The sequence below is a fragment of the Vitis riparia genome, chromosome 13 (assembly GCF_004353265.1).
Source record: "Vitis riparia cultivar Riparia Gloire de Montpellier isolate 1030 chromosome 13, EGFV_Vit.rip_1.0, whole genome shotgun sequence".
NCBI classification, from domain to species: domain Eukaryota; kingdom Viridiplantae; phylum Streptophyta; class Magnoliopsida; order Vitales; family Vitaceae; genus Vitis; species Vitis riparia.
The window spans coordinates 19,581,162-19,597,477 of record NC_048443.1 but is presented as its reverse complement, the minus strand read 5'-3'; the positions used below and the strand labels follow the sequence as shown (position 1 = coordinate 19,597,477).

Below are 16,316 nucleotides of genomic sequence, written 5' to 3'. Positions count from 1 at the left end.
TATTTTAAAGTGTATCTTACGATACATATACGAAATACGATACGATACACTATATGATACGTGATATTACGATAAAACAATACATACATCCTCAACTATTTTCTATAATTTTTTTCAAAAATCAAAATTTTTTTTAAAAGAAAAAAAGAATTTATTATGTTAATTGTTTAAAATATACTCAAAGATTAAAAATTGATCATAAAAATGAGAAATAAGTAAAATAATCTTATATGAAAAGTTGCATTCTTGTTGTCATATGATATATTAGAAGTCAAGTTAGTTTATCTTTATAATGAATATTGAAACTTTTTTATTTGAATGGTTTGAATGTTGACAAAGAAAATAATGGTGATTAGTGAATAAAATTTTTTTACTTAATATATTAGTTTTTAAAAAAAAATTTCTTTTTTAGTGGAAAAAGAATGATAACGAACCTAGAAAGTTAGAAATTTGAAGATGACACATAAAGACATATATATATAAAACAACACAATAAGTGCATATGCTTAGTTAGAATTTAGAACTAGAAATTATAGTTAAAAATTGAAAAAGTTTGTTTTTGTGGATTATGTGATGAATCTATATATTGAAGTTATATTTTGTTAATTTGAACTTGTCAAAACTTTAATATTCAATGTTTTCATATGATATGATATAGTTTAACTCTTTAGATTCTACTATCTTTCATAAAATTGATTATATATTACTCTATAATCCATACTTTCAATAGATATTCACACATATACATATTTTTTCTATTTATTTTTCACTATATAAAAAAACTTACAATACATGATACAGAAAAATAGAAAAATAATACACGATACATTTTACGAGTTAAAAAATGTGTGTTGCACTAAAAATTGGATGATACTACTTCCTTTTGGCAGGATAATGTTGATACCCATCTTGAGATGGTTCAATAACCTCATCATTAACCACAACTTCTATCTTTTCCTTATATATTTGCTAAAATGTTGGAGGTGTGGGAACCTTTAAAGTTGTAGTTGTACGTATAGAGAGACCATCTGACAAAATAGGAAACTCAAAGGTTCTTGTTAAAGAAACATATCCTTTGCACTGAAATTTAGATGATTATTCATATATGTGGTAATTCAAGTAAATATACAATTAAGGCTAAGTTTATAAATGATGAGAAAAGGTCCATTAGTTCGAGCAAAACAATTTCTTAGAGGAATGTTTAAGGTATTCTTTAGGGCAAATATGGATCATGGCATAGTTGCCCTCATTGAATACTTGATTTCTATGATGCACGCCAAAAACAAGTTTATAATTTTCATTCCTTAATGCAATTTTACATCATATATTGACAAAATCATGAATGTGTTAACCATTAGACAAAGGATTTTGCATGTTTAGAAGGATTAGATTCAAAAGGTAAAAAGATAAGGTAAATAGGTTGGCAAGGAGAAATGCCATAAACAATCTCAAATAGTGATCTACCTGTAGAGCACTTGATAAAATTGTCAAAGGCAAAATTCACTCTTTGTAATGTTAAATTCCAATGCCAATAAACAATCTCAAATAGTGATTTACCTATAGAGCACTTGACAAAATTTTCAAAGGCAAACTTCTATCTTCATAATGTTTAATCCCAATTATTTTGTGTATACCCCACAAGGTTCCTAATAAGTCTCCTAAACTATGCTTAAAAACCTCAATCTAATCATTAGTTTATAGACAAAAGGCTTAAAAAAAAAATCCCAACTTGTGCCAAGAAGTTTCCTAAGTGTGCCAAAAATAATTAACTAATTTGACATCCTTGTCAAACACTATGGAAATAGGTAAATCATGAAGCCTAACTATGCTATATGTGAGGCATTGACTAGTTTGCTAGAAGGGATAAATGGTGTCATCTTAGAAATCTATCTACCACAACAAAAATTGAATGATGTCATATGGTTGTTTTGCAATCCATGAAAAAAACCACAATAAGGTCTCTCCAAGGGGTGTATGGTACAAATAGGCATGTGTATAAACTAGTTTTTCTCTTCTTAGCCTTAGCTAGTTGACAAGGTCGACACTATAGCACAATTTTTGTGCTATCTCTTTTCAGTGAAGACTAATAAAGCATATCCTCCACCAAAATAACGGTTTTATCCCTTGCAAAGCTGACCAGCTAGACCTCCATTGACTGATACCAATTCCTAACACAAGAATTCCCGAATATAAACTCAAATAATGCATAACCTATACCTTGTGATGCAACACACAATCATCATTAGTTTTAATTTTTAGTTTCCTACATCATTAGTTTCTATTTTAGGTTAGTTTCCATTTTTTACATCATTAGTTTCCATTTTAGGTTCATCATTAGCTTCCTATTTCAGTTGTTTTCTTTATTTTTGCATTACAAACATTATTTAAAAGCTTATTGTAATTGTTAGAAGGAGTTCAATATATTTTTTTCAGAATTATTCCCTAATTTTCAGATCCTATTGTGATCTTTGTGTTTGTTATTGAGTATTCTTTAGTTTCCTTTCGAAACAAACTTTCCACTACACCACAATTGGTATCAGAGCAAGGATTTTTACCTTGATCTGATGGTTGATGATGGTTTTAGTGGAAAACGAACCATTGACAATGAACAATGGTTTGAAAAAATCAAGCAACGACTCAACGAGATCGACAAGACTCTTCTCAACCTCACGCAGATGGTGGTTGCATTGACTATCAAAGGGAAATGTGAACCCATGGAGCAACGACTAGACCAACATGGCGATTGGCAAGAGGACGGCTATAATGACTGACTTCAGCCACAGATCGGGTTAGAAATCGATTGTGGAGGCGCAATTTGCACGAATCCAACCGCAAATCACTATTTTTGCGAGTGCTATCCGTTACGAGTGTATGAGCGTTGAAATCAAGGAGCTCTTAGGCGTCATGATGATGACAACCTCCAACGAGGGGTTTTTGATGAACAAGATGAGTTTTGTCCACCTTTTCAAGATGGTGATGATTTTCAACTTCCACATCGGAGGAATATTCAGCAAAGGCAACAATGGAGGTTGGATTATTCATCTTGAGAAGAAAGATGATTTTTGTTTCAATTATTAGGATAACAACTGGGGTGAAAGTAATCAAGAATTTAAGACAAAGATGGATTTACCAAGTTTCAACGATCAATTACACATTGAAGATTTTCTCAATTGGGTCCATATTGTCGAAAACTTTTTTCGACTATTTGAATATTTCAGAAGAAAATCAAGTGAAGCTCATGGCATATAAGTTGAAAGGCGGGGCTTCTACATGGTGGGAACAACTTCAATATAATCATCAATGACAAGGAAAACAACGTGTTCGTACTTGGCCCGAGATGAAACAATTATTACAAAGACGATTTCTCCCTCCGAATTAAGAACAATTTTTATACCAACAATATCAAAATTGTGGACAAGCCAACCACACTGTTAATGAATAAACAAAGGAATTTTATCAATTAAATGCCCGAATTAATTTGTATGAGACAGAGGATCAATTAATTGCTCGTTATATTGGAGGCTTAAAGCTGGTTATTCAAGATTGACTGGCTCTTCAAGGGGTTTGAACCATGACAGATGCAGTTAATTTGGCAATGAAAGTGGATAATCAAATCAATAGGTCCACGGTCCGCACTCAGGGTAACTTTCGTCAACCAACCCAAGAATCTTCTTTTGCTCCAAAGGGGTAAACAACTTCAGGCAGCAATGATAACAACAATAAAGATGCCCCTTCAACTCAAAATTTGACGCAAAATTGAAGTAAAACTTCAGTCCCTATTCAATCTAATACTCAAGGTCGAAACCAGCAACAACAACAAATCAATAATGACCCTTATGCACATCCAAATCTAGGGAAGTGTTTCTGATGCAACCAGCCGGGCCATCTTTCAAATAATTGCCCGAATAGACGATTTGTTAACTTTATAGAAGAAGGTGGCAGCAAAGAGGAACAAGTTCTTGAAGAAGATATCTACAAGGGTGCTAAGTTTGCAGAAGGAGATGTGGGAGAAGAAGTGGCGTGCATTGTACTTTTGCTTGCCCCAAATAAGCCAGACAACTCTCAACAACATAAAATATTCTGAACTTGATGCACTATTCCGCGATTTCTTATGGGCACGACATCCCAAGTAATTTAGTCTTATGGTTCTTCATTATCCGCATCGTAATAAAGTGTGCAACGTAATCATTGATAGTGGCAGTAGCGAGAATGTTGTTTCCAAGGCTTTGGTCAAAGCACTAAATTTGAAGACTGAAAAACACCTTCTTCATACAAGATTGCATGGATTAAGAAGGGCCCAAAAGTTCAAGTGCTAAAAGTTTGCAAAGTTCCTTTGTCGATTGAGAAGTATTACAAAGATGAGATCATATGTGACGTAGTAGATATGGATGCTTGCCTATTTTATTAGGGAGGCCATGGCACTATGATGTTGATGCCACTTATAAGGGTCAAGATAACTCTTTCATCTTTTGGTGGTTTGACAAAAATATCGTTTTGATGCCACAATCTCAATCGTCAAAAAACAATTTGGTTACTAAGAAGATAAGTCGCTATTCACCAACATAACGAGCCCAGGTTTCTTTAAGCAAGTCAACGAGTTGCACACGTCCTCTAGATGAGTTTTCTTTGTAGCCACAAAACTTGAGGACGAGTTTTCTTCAAGTAAAGGGGATTGATGCAACACACAATCATCATTAGTTTGTATTTTTAGTTTCCTACATCATTAGTTTCTATTTTAGGTTAGTTTCTATTTTCTACACCATTAGTTTCCTACTTCAATTATTTTCTTTATTTTTGCATTACAAACATTATTTAAAGGCTTATTATAATTGTTAGGAGTTCAATATATTTTTTCAGAATTATTTCCTAATTTTCAGATCTTATTGTGATCTTTGTGTTTGTTCTTGAGTGTTTTTCTGTTTTATTTTGAAACAAACCTTCCGTTGCACCACCTTGTATACAAGCAACCATTATGAATCATAAAATTAATGTGATCTCGATGGTGACCATCTTGGATTTGCTAATATATGACATCAAAATCAAGACAAATGAAATATTCATATCCTCTCAAATCCAATCACAGACACCAATTTTTGTAAAACAACCATTACTTGACCAAGGGCATTGATAGATTATGCTCAACTTTCATGGTGGTGAACAAATGCATATTCCTGAAAGAACTCTACCTAACTAGAATTTTTTACTCTTAACTTTCTTTGGGAATTTAGGTATCTTAATGGTGCATGGTAAAAGTACAACACAAACTCTTGAAGTAATAGATAATACCACCAATGACGAAAAATTCATACAACAACCTAACACTCTTAACATAAGTGGAATATCTCCTTTTAGCCTCATCAATTTTCTCACTAAGGTATGCCATAGGACACCTGTCTTGACTCAAGACACCTCCTATGCCAATACCGCCTATGCCATAGGTGAGGAAAGAATAGAAATTAGATAGGAATATGAAAAAGTTGTGAGAGGGAGAGAGAGTACAAATTTTCTGAATGGTTCTAAATAGCAATAATATTAGTTGTCTTCTCTTGATGATTCAACCCTCTTTATATGCAATTCAAGAAACCTAAATAAAAATAGAGTACTGAAGTGATAAGAATTTTGATAAGAAAATGAATCCCACTTTGATGTGAAGAGGCATGCTTCTTGTCCCCAATCCTAAGCCTATAATAAACTTGAAATGGGTGAGCTTGATCCCCATCAATCTAGTCATTCCATTTTGTTGTGATTAAGATGGTGGTTTAATTGCCATACCGCATTAATGAGAATTCTACATTAGTTATCTGTATTTATTATGCATAAATTAATAAATTTTCTGTGCTAGGATATGAGGGCACTTGAACCCCTGAATTGCAGCTTCTTCATATCCTTCATCCACTAGACAGGGACTATAATATCCTTCATCATAAATCTTGCTGAGAGAGGGAGTTGTTTTTTGTTCTCTCTTTTGGACTTTGCCTTTTGGCCCCCTTTGTTTTTTGTTTTTTGTTTTTTGTTAGGCATTGTTTATAATATTATTTTTCTCACCTATAGAAGAATAATCTCCTAAAGCTAAACTGTGAGGTGCTGAAGAACCTTCTCTCTTAAACCAGAAGATTTACTCTTGGAATGGAACATAATCCTTTTGCAATCATGATGCTTCAGTTTTTTGGCCTGAATGCCTTATATGTACTCATCACCCTCCTATCCTGATTACATTCTTGCTGATTTTCAGTTGTATATGAACAGTGTTCCTTCCTTTTGTAATATAATCATGATGCTTCAGTTTTTTCCCCTTGAATGCCATACATGGATACCTCCCACTCCTATTTTGATTACATTCTTGCTGATTTTCAGTTCTCTTTTCTCTCTCTCTCTCATGCTTATGTCACTTATTTTCAGTTACGTATGGATGATATCCCAAAGCTGCTGGCAGAGTACAAACAGCTTTTGTCCAATTGAAGAACATTGGTATCCTTAATTTACTGGGAAATTAAAAGGAAACTTTTTAAATTTTTGTGAGTTTGCTTCATCTTCATAAATTGTAATGTGAATGTGCTTCCTCCTGTAACAACTGGCTCAAACATTAATTGTGCTCATCTCAATCAGAAAACAAATGCTGACTTACACATGTTCATATAAATTCCTTGAAAATGCGTCTGAATCGGTACAGCCAGAAAAAATGTTGGTGATATTCCACTGCTTGATTCTGCTCTTTTTTAGTTATGCAATTTCAGGTTTTTATGGTAATGAATGCTATGTGATTTTGTCTGCATATTTTGTTGGTTACTGATCACAATGTTCTTATCATGGCACTCACAGATTTTTAGGCTTTTTGGTTGAGGCAGTTAGTTTGGTGTTGAACATTTGTTTTTACTGGGACAATATCATGCTGACATTGGTAAATGCGAGGAACTTTAGAAAATTGACTATTAGCTCACTACATTTTCCTTGGCCAGCATGCATTATGATTTTGATTTCAGGATCCTCTATTATCATATCAAAGATAAACAAATGATCTTTGTATCCCCTTTGGGCTACATTTAGTGCACTAGAAACTGTTTCCCAAAGAACTTATGTTTTCCAATTTCCATATTAAATAAGATGATTTTGAGTGTACATGATGTTTTATTGGAAGTTGTTTTCCAATAATGTCATCTTCTATTGGTAGGAATTTTTTCTTGGATCACTTGATTCTTCTATGTAATAGTTCAATTTAATGGAAGTTATATTGTTGTTGGAAAATTCCCAGTTGAGATGTCAGTGTTTAGAAATTAGTTAGTCAATCCTAATTTGCTCAATCCATTAAATGCCGAAAAATAAATTTTAGGTAAAATCCTTCAATGTAGTTTGCTCAAATTTTCCCTTGAAACTCCAGGGAAGCTGCTGCTTTGAAATAGCTGTTCCCTAATCTAATAAACTGCAGGTAGCAAACCCCTTTTTTGTTTTCATATTACTTCGAGTACATGTATAGTTTAACAATAAACAACTCATAATCTGGCATGGTATCTTGCAAATGGTAGATATGTTGAAAACAGACCTGTCTTCTATGTAATAGTTCAATTTAATGGAAGTTATATTGTTGTTGGAAAAATTCCCAGTTGAAATTAGTTAGTCAATCCTAATTTGCTCAATCTATTAAATGCCAAAAAATAAATTTTAGGTAAAATCCTTCAATGTAGTTTGCTCAAATTTTCCCTTGAAACTCTGGGGAAGCTGCTGCTTTGAAATAGCTGTTCCCTAATCTAATAAACCTCAGGTAGCAAACCCCTTTTTTGTTTTCATATCAATTTGAGTGCATGTATAGTTTAACAATAAACAAGTCATAATCTGGCATGGTATCATGCAAATGGTAGATATGTTGAAAACAGACCTGTGTGGTGCAGTATCGCTCAAAAATAAATATTGAATACATCACATATATTCTATCAGATATCAACATGGAAATATCTCAGAGTGTGGAATCTACATGTTTGCTAAGGTCCTCCAGCTTCTTCATCCTCAGTTTTTCGCTCTCACTCAGCAGCTGGTAAGATCACAGAGAAAACAGTAGAAGAAAAAGTATATTGTGAATCTGTATAAGAACTGAAGAAAAGAAAATTAAGACTCTGAATAGAAGGTAAATAACTGGAATATCATGTTAAAATCTTTGCTTTTCTGTAAGAAAATTTGGATTTCACATGTACCTCCATTAATGTGGTAACTAGTTGGGCTTTTTCCCTGTTCTTTTCGTTGAATGCTTCAAGAGCTTCTTTATATTCTTTCTCCTGTTGCCAATCAAATCATGAGTGTAAATTTCCAATCCCATCGTTCAATTTAATCTAGAAACATGTTGAAAATTAGTGTCGTCTGGAAAATAACCTTCTTCTGGCAGCTCTGCCCCAGTGGCTTTATGTCTCGATTAGCCATGTCAATCTTCTTACGCACTACTGCAACTTCCTTCCTCAAAGGATCTGCCAACACTTCAAGTTCCTAATAGATTGCATAAGAAATATCAAGTCAATGATTTTGTTATTAGCAGTTTACAATCAAATTTGCATTTATAAGAAGGGAAAATAACAAACAGGCACACTGTCCATATTTTCTCTAGTTCTGATGATGCAACAAATTGTATTTCACTTTTTTTTTTTAACCCAACTGAATCTGATGCTTTAGCCTGCAACTCTTCAATGTGTGAAGCTTCTAATGTTTTGAAGTGCGAACATTGCATTAGCTATGAATTGCACACATGTAATTCTCAAATTAATGCTTAGAGCTATTCTTAGATATATGTGTTGCCATCCCCCTATTTAAATTAATTCTTGCAATTTTTGGCAGACTGTCTCCACTCACTGAGCTTTATCTATGTTGGTTCCTAAGGTTTCCAATTTAGCCTCTCCAAAAATGATCTCTAGTGTTGACTCTGCTCTCAATTTCTAGTAAAGATGGAATGGTAAGATGTGTTTGGTTTCCCAAAAACCCGAATGTGTGCCCTACCGACAAGCTAAGCTGGAACATGTAGTCTTTTTTGTCTTGTGAAAACTATTATCAAATGTTGATGCTTTTGAGGTGTTCAATAATGGACCATTTAAATTTGCATGTGGTTGCATGTGCACATAAATTACTTTCCATGTAAAACCATAACATCATTGGTTGTTGAGGAGTCATCTTTCTCTTTTATGTAGAATAAAGCTGGGGAATTAGTTACAATGGTCAACCTAATGGCACACTTTTGCCTCTTGATTGAAATATTTTTTTGGTAGTTGGAAAAAATACTTTCTTTTAAAATGAATGGATTACTTGTAACCTCCCAAAAATCACATTTACCAATTGACCAAAAGCTTAAATTGGTAGGCGATAAACCAAGACTATCATATGAAAGCAAATATGCCTGTATGTATTTGTAGCATTGATTTGTAAAGTGTATTTGGGTGATTTAGCATAACCCTGTTATTTAGTTAGCTAGGAAGTGGTGATGGTGAATGGGTTGTTGCTTAAACTTACTTCCCAAATTTGTGCCAAGCGCCTTGTTTCTTCTTCTGCTCGGCTCAACTGTAATTCAACCTTCTCCCTCACCTCCATCTTCTTTCTCTCAATCTCTTCTTCTCTAGACTGTAGTGTGGATATGGCTGATCTTGCCATGTCCTCCTCCTCATCTTCCATCATCATCATCGTCGCCAGCCTTCCGCTGCTGCTAAGATTATTCTTTGTTTTCTGCATCTGCAAACCAATGTTGGGTGGATGTTGTTGTAACTTGTAACTTAGTTTGTTCCTATATTTACTTGTCTCTGCAGCAGTAGCTTCATTCACCTCCTTCATTCTCTCGCTTTTGCTTTAAAGCAAAACTCTCCCCCACAGTGCTTGCTTTCTTTTCACAACACTTCGACAAAAGCAAGATGAGAATTCCCAAGAATGCCTTTTCCTTTTACCATCCCTATAAAGATGCCTGACCATCATCTTAGTGACTACCACTTTTGCCTTAGAGAATCTCAAATCTCCTTTCCACCATTTACCCAAAAGGCAAAAACACCCACTTAAGAGGTTAACCGGTTTTAGAAGTCTTTTTCTCAAGTTTTTGAGCTACTAGTATTACTAAGAGGAAATTTCCTGGGCACTGAAGACTTGTTTGTGAAGTTGGGTAAAGTGTCAAATTCCAAATTCCATATCATGACCTGAGGCTGTCTCCCATGTGGATGTTGTGAGTTGCCAGGTAGTACCATCCCTTAAAGTAAAAGGGATTCTCTCACGTGATACCCATTACCCACTTTGTTGGCTGATCACGCCTTGTTTTGTCCTCCTGGATGCTCTTTATATTTGGTTCTCCTTACTTGCTTTACAAGGAAAGTGGAAATGAAAAGTAATCGCTTTTTATGAAATTTATTAGTAGAGATTTTATGAAATTGTTGCATAAAATTGCCACTGGGAGCAAAAATTTTAAGATATGGAATGGTTATCATATCCAACACCTTGCACAAAAGAAAAAGAGAGAGAGAGAGAGAGAGAGAGAGATTAAAGGACAAACTAATGGCATCATTTAGCTACATGACCATCTCTGATTGAGTGACTTGCCTATATTGATATATGAGTCATTTATGTCGTTTTATATATGATATAGTCTATAATGACTCATATATCAATGACTCTTTAACTCTTTATTTTAAAATTTTTGTTACAAAATGTTTCAAGTCAACAATGTTCAGTCAATCACAAGTTTTTTCTTACCAACTTGGGTGACTACATTGTCACGACTCACATGTCCTTGTCGATATTGGAGGCATTTCGAGTACCACACGTAATCCAGAAGGCTATCCATGTGACCCCTAGAACACTCTCGACTCCTTTCTCCATTTATATACAAGTTTTAGCGATTAATTTTCCTTCTTTATTTAGAGCTTTACATCTGTCTTATTTATTGAGTACAAAATAGAAAATGTATTTAATAATCTCTTGGCAAGAAAGTTTTGTAAAAAAATTTCTTATAAATATTAGTCTAAGCAAAAATATCTAAGAAAATGAAAATCCTAAGGGCATATTTGATAACTATTTTTTAAAATAATTTTCTATTTTTTAGAATAAAAAACTTGGAAAGCTTATTTGACAACCAAAAAGTGTTTTTTATTTTCTTTTCTTAAAAACAGAAAATAGGGTTGTGGACCCCGCATTTCTGCTCATACGTTTCCCACTCGATGGCGAGCTTGATTTTTATTTTGAAAAAAAAATGATTTTATTGATTAGGAAAAATGACTAGGAGTCGCCACTTATTTTTGTTTTATTTTTAAAAGGGTAAACAAAATAAGAAAGAAAAATACTAAATGTGACTCCTTATTTTGGAAAAGGTGGTTTGCGAAAAAAACCGGATCGGGTTCAGGGGTCAGGTTACTTATTGGGAAGGTATGGTAAAGACCGTAGCACCCCTTTAAGTCCCTAAAGTCGAGTCTCTACTAATAAAATGAAGCTGACGTGGCAATTGACGAGTAAATCAATGAATATCCTGAATGATCATGCACACATAAAAGTCGAGACATGCATAGACAACGATTAGAGGAAAATGGGTACATACCTGGGCAACAAGCCACCATGCGCTATCAATAGAGAGGGTTAGTACGCAATTTAGGAATAATCGCATGTATGTTAGAGAGTAGGGTAAATAAATCATGTATGACAATCAAAACAACCAATCAATCAATCAATCATAAAGTCACATATGTCGGGCTCCCACCAAAACCCATTTATTTTGCATGAATTAATATCACAGATTCCATTATTCCGGAATTATGAAAAAAAACATTCATGCCTATTAAAATCAAGAGGAGCAAAAGATTGCGGGCGAAAATGGATCCGGCGAATCGCGAGTGTTTGACGAGCCAAGCTGTCTGGGGAATCTAAAATTGTCAGCTGCGGATGCTCTCCGGGTAAGCGCTATCAGAGGATCCGGACAGAATTCCGGATGTGAGATATCCGGAGAAGGTGGAACATCGGCCAGATAGAATTCCGGATGTGAGATATCCGAAGAAGGTTGAACGTCGGCCGGACAGAATTCTTCCCCGGGTGGAATGAGCTATGCCGCGAGTCGCAAGGGGGACCGTCTGCGTGTGCAAGGGAGAGAGAGCCACGTGGCATTTTTAGGAAGGATCCCACAGGTAGGTGAAAGTTTAGAGAGAGAAGCGGGTTTGGTGGGTTGTATGGATATGGAGGCTTGGGTAAGTGGTTTTAATGGGTATGTGAAGGAGTGAAGAATAGCATGCACCCGTGAGACTCCATGTAAGTGAGGGAGTGGGATGGAGAATGAATGAGAGGAAAATGGGTGTGGTGGAGGATGCTTGATTCCTACAAGCTTGAGTAAGGAAATGGGTATGGCTGACGCGAACAGTGAAGAAGGCGTAGGCATGGGGTAACCGTGTTATTTATCATGAGAACATGAAGCCTTTGCTTGGACAAGTTAAACTGGATCGAACTAACAAGCTCTTTCCCTACTCTCCGCGACTCCCCTTGGGCCTCTCCTCACAACTTCAGCTTGCTTCTTCAAACCTCTAATGTCTCCACTCTTTTCTCTGTAGCATTGCCATCCAAGAAAGGATCTCCTCTTTTCAAATATCTCCAACTAAACACCAGGAAAACTAGAATGCTCTCCTCCCCTCACTTTGCAAAATATACCCAGGCAGTTTGCTACTTTGCTTCATCCTCGAGCTAACGAATCTCTTCTCCAGAAAATGCCAAGAATATAGGGGAAAAGCGAAGAAAAAGAAAAAGAACAAAAAAAAAAAAGAACAGAGCAATGTATAAGGGGAGATAATACCACTAAAACCAAGCTCTGCGTCACGAAGACCAAAAGAGCTTTCAAAAGAGTCTGGTGGGAGGATCTCAATGAACTTAACACACAAACACAAAATATATCCAACATGCAGCTCATATGAGAGAAAACAAAGATCAAATAAACAAAAGTCAGAAACAGGTTTGCTTCCTTAGGTAATCAAAGCAATCATCTGGATATCAACAAGAAACGTAAGGTGATCCTCAAAAATAAGATAAGATAAAGTAAAAGATAATCAAACCTGACTGATTCTTCTCGTACCTCTCTAAAAAAATGCTTTCCCCCTTACTCCTTCTGTCCCCTTCCCAGTCGTTCCCCTCTTCCTCCTTCTGTCCTCCTATTCACCGGTCAACAAGCATGGCTTGCCCAACCACTCTCCCTGTTGCAGCCGGCATCGAGCCCTCAGCTTTATGGCTGCCCGTCCCATCTGGTCGGGATTCATGGTAAGAGAGGGGGGGTCCCCCTCACACTTCAAAAGCCCTTCTGAATATCCTCCAACAGGTGTCTCCACCCCATTGCATTTCCAACCCACTACCTGATTCACTGACCACCCAATCAGGAAGCAGCATCTGGCTCTTTAAGAGCCCTCCACTTGGCAAGAAGTGTGACCTGCAGCAAAATGAAAAAAACAAGCCCCATATGGGGGTCTACAAGGGTGTTTTTAGATAATATTTTTTAGTTATTTTCACTTATTTTTACTTGTTTTTTAAGAGTTGTTTTAAAAAATAATTATACAAACATTTAAAATGATAAAAAAAAAAAAAAACATTATGCATTAAAATTATTTTTAAAACATATTTAAAAATACTAAAAATAGGTTAAAAACATTTTAGATTTCCAAACATATTTTTGTTTTACAAAACATTATAAAACAATTTTTAAAAACTGTTCTCAAAAATTGTTTTTTAAAATTATTTCTAAAAACAGTTACCAAATAGGCCCTAAGTTACTATTATTATTTGGATAGCATGAAAAAGATATTGATTGCATGCTTGTTAAATTGACTTAATGGTTTAATAAAAATAAAAATAAAAACCGTTGAGAAAAATGAGCTTTGTTTGGTAACTGTTTTTTAAAACAATTTTGAAAAAAATAGTTTTTAAGAACAATTTTTAAAAACTGTTCTCTAATGTTTTTGTAGAACAAAAGTCTGTTTGGGAACTTAAAATTGTTTTTAACTTGTTTTAAATATTTTTAAATATGTTTTAAAAATAAATTTTATGTCCATAACTTTATTTTTAATCATTACATATGTTTGTATAATTATTCTTTAAAATAAATCTCAAAAAACAATTAAAAACAACTAAAAGAAGTTATCTGAAAACATCTCATTTTATGTTTTCTGATAATAATAATAATAAAATAAAAACAGAAAACAATTTTTGATTGGCAAATATGTTTTTCAGTTTTTTAGTTTTTTATTCTAAAAAATAGAAAATTGTTCTTGAAAACAATTGCCAAATAAGACCATGATTTCTCATATTTGATTTTAGTACAAAAAATATAAAAGAAAACCAAATAAAATTAAAATTAGTTAGACATTTATCTATTTTTAAATTATTTAAATAATCTTTATATATAAGAGTTAAATGAAATGAGTTTGAAGTAACATATAAAAATAATTTGACTTTAAATCTATTTTTTGTTCTTCTTCACTCATTTTTTTTTTCTACTTTTCTTCCTTATTTTATTTCCCTCACATTTTCTCTTGAATATCAAATATAGTCAAATTATATTTGATAAATTAACTTAATATTGAAGCTTAAAGTTAAATAAACTTAATAACTTCATATGGATTGATAATTTAATTTTAATCATTAAATAAATTAAATACGTTTTTAATAACTTAATTAATCATTAAATAAATTAAACATATTTGATAAATTAACTTAATGTCATAATTTAAAGTTAAAAATAAATTTAAATATTAAATCAAAATAATCAACATATTCTGAATCTCAAATCACTTTTGCTCAATTTGTCCACACCGTATGAAAGCCTTTTTTACATCCACAACTTCACATGCATGACTCATATTTCATCGTAAATATTTTATAGTTATTTTATATAATTTTATGTGTTTGAATACATCTAAGATGAATGTTTAATAAATTTGGAAGCTAAGTTCTAAATATGGATATTGAGTTCAAAATTGCATAGCTGAGTTTGAAATTACACTTATGAGTTCGAAATGGATTTTTAATTCACATGTTAAATTCAAATGGTCATGTGTGAGTTCAAAATGCGAAGCTGATTTCAAATTTAGGTTATTGTTTTGATCTTCCTTGCATGGTGGAGTTCAAAATGCTTCCTTAATTTCAAATTTGAGCTTCTAATCTTGGTCTTTTCACCTTTCCTTGTTTGTGGCTTAAAATGACTTCAATCTTGTTCCTATGTTCGATCATCCTCTCTTTCCCCTTCATAACTTGCTTTCTATTATGCCTTGACTTTGTCTTACTTTTATGTCTTTGCCTCAATGCTTTTCAACTTCCACAAGCCTTGAACCTCTATTCAATGCTTGATTAAGCCCTTCTTCTACCTCAATTGATAAGTATTCTCCATTGCCATCTTTGTTTACCCTTATTTCTTGTCTTTTAATGCAAAATAACAAGTGAGTACCACAATTAGGATGCTAGCATGTATTTAAGCTAAAGTTGACAATTTGTGCGTTTGGTATTGTATAATTCACACCATTTATGTGCTTTTAGGGAACATATTTGGGCACCAATTAGATTCCTTGATAAAATAATTTTTAAAATATTTTTTATTTTTATGAGGCTTGTAGCCTAACTTTTTTTTTTTTTTTATCAAAAATATATTTTTGACTTACCAAATCGTATCAAAGCATTTTTCCCATTTGAGAATTTTGACTTCAATATTCCAAAACATGGCTTGAAAGATTTGCTAAAACTATGATAAACCAAAAGTTCTAACAAAGTTAGGGATGATTGTGTTTTCTTTTTCAAATGGTCAATGATGGGTGAAATCACAATCTTAATTATTTGTATGGATGATATAATTGTGATAGAGGATGATATTGAAAAAACGGAAAAACCTAATTGTGGGACCTCAAGCGCTACCAACTCTCCTAAAAGCAATTGCTTGTAGGAAAGACACATATCCTAACCTTATAGTGCATTCACCCAAGTGCCCACAACGAACATAAGGGGAGTTGATGGACGCAGCCCCTTCGATCTACCAACAATCTCTCCCCCAGTGACACCCCTAGGGTTCGAACCCATGACCTCGACTTTGATACCATTTTTAGAAAATAAAGGCTATGCTTAAATGAGAAAAACACCCAAAAGGGGGGTGAATTGGGTTTTTCAAAACAACAAATTCAAGTACAATATAATCAAGAAATAAAGAGATAGAGTTAGAGAATTCAAACTTGGATTTTATAGTGGTCTGGCACTTCCTTGCCTACATCCACTCTCCTCAATCTCCTAACCGAGTGAGGGTTCCACTAACTTGAAGCTTCAACCAAGCTTCCAATTCTTTTCACTTGGATTCTGGCTCCAATGAGCTC

At 33.9% G+C, this 16,316-nt stretch overlaps 2 protein-coding genes across 5 annotated transcripts in view; one reads left to right on the top strand and one right to left on the bottom strand.

Annotated features, from left to right (window-relative positions):
• LOC117928611 (protein GLUTELIN PRECURSOR ACCUMULATION 3) overlaps positions 1–9,193 on the top strand; it is a 60,751-nt gene extending 51,558 nt beyond the window's left edge. For 2 of the 4 annotated variants that reach the window (XM_034848543.1, XM_034848539.1), the window contains exon 16: positions 6,400–6,772. In XM_034848543.1, the coding sequence (XP_034704434.1) occupies positions 6,400–6,459 (60 nt within the window). In that variant the 3' untranslated portion in view covers positions 6,460–6,772. Of the gene's footprint in view, positions 1–6,399; positions 6,773–7,929; positions 8,275–8,814 lie in introns of those variants that run through there. The other 2 variants (XM_034848541.1, XM_034848540.1) reach the window with 2 other exon arrangements.
• On the bottom strand, positions 7,758–9,947 carry LOC117928612 (myosin-4-like). Its single transcript, XM_034848544.1, has 4 exons — positions 9,481–9,947; positions 8,359–8,469; positions 8,184–8,264; positions 7,758–8,023 (listed from the first exon to the last, which is right to left on the bottom strand). Exons 1-4 carry the CDS (start codon positions 9,793–9,795, stop codon positions 7,949–7,951), a joined length of 582 nt encoding a protein of 193 aa, XP_034704435.1. The 5' UTR covers positions 9,796–9,947; the 3' UTR covers positions 7,758–7,948.
• Positions 9,948–16,316: the final 6,369 nt, after the last annotated feature.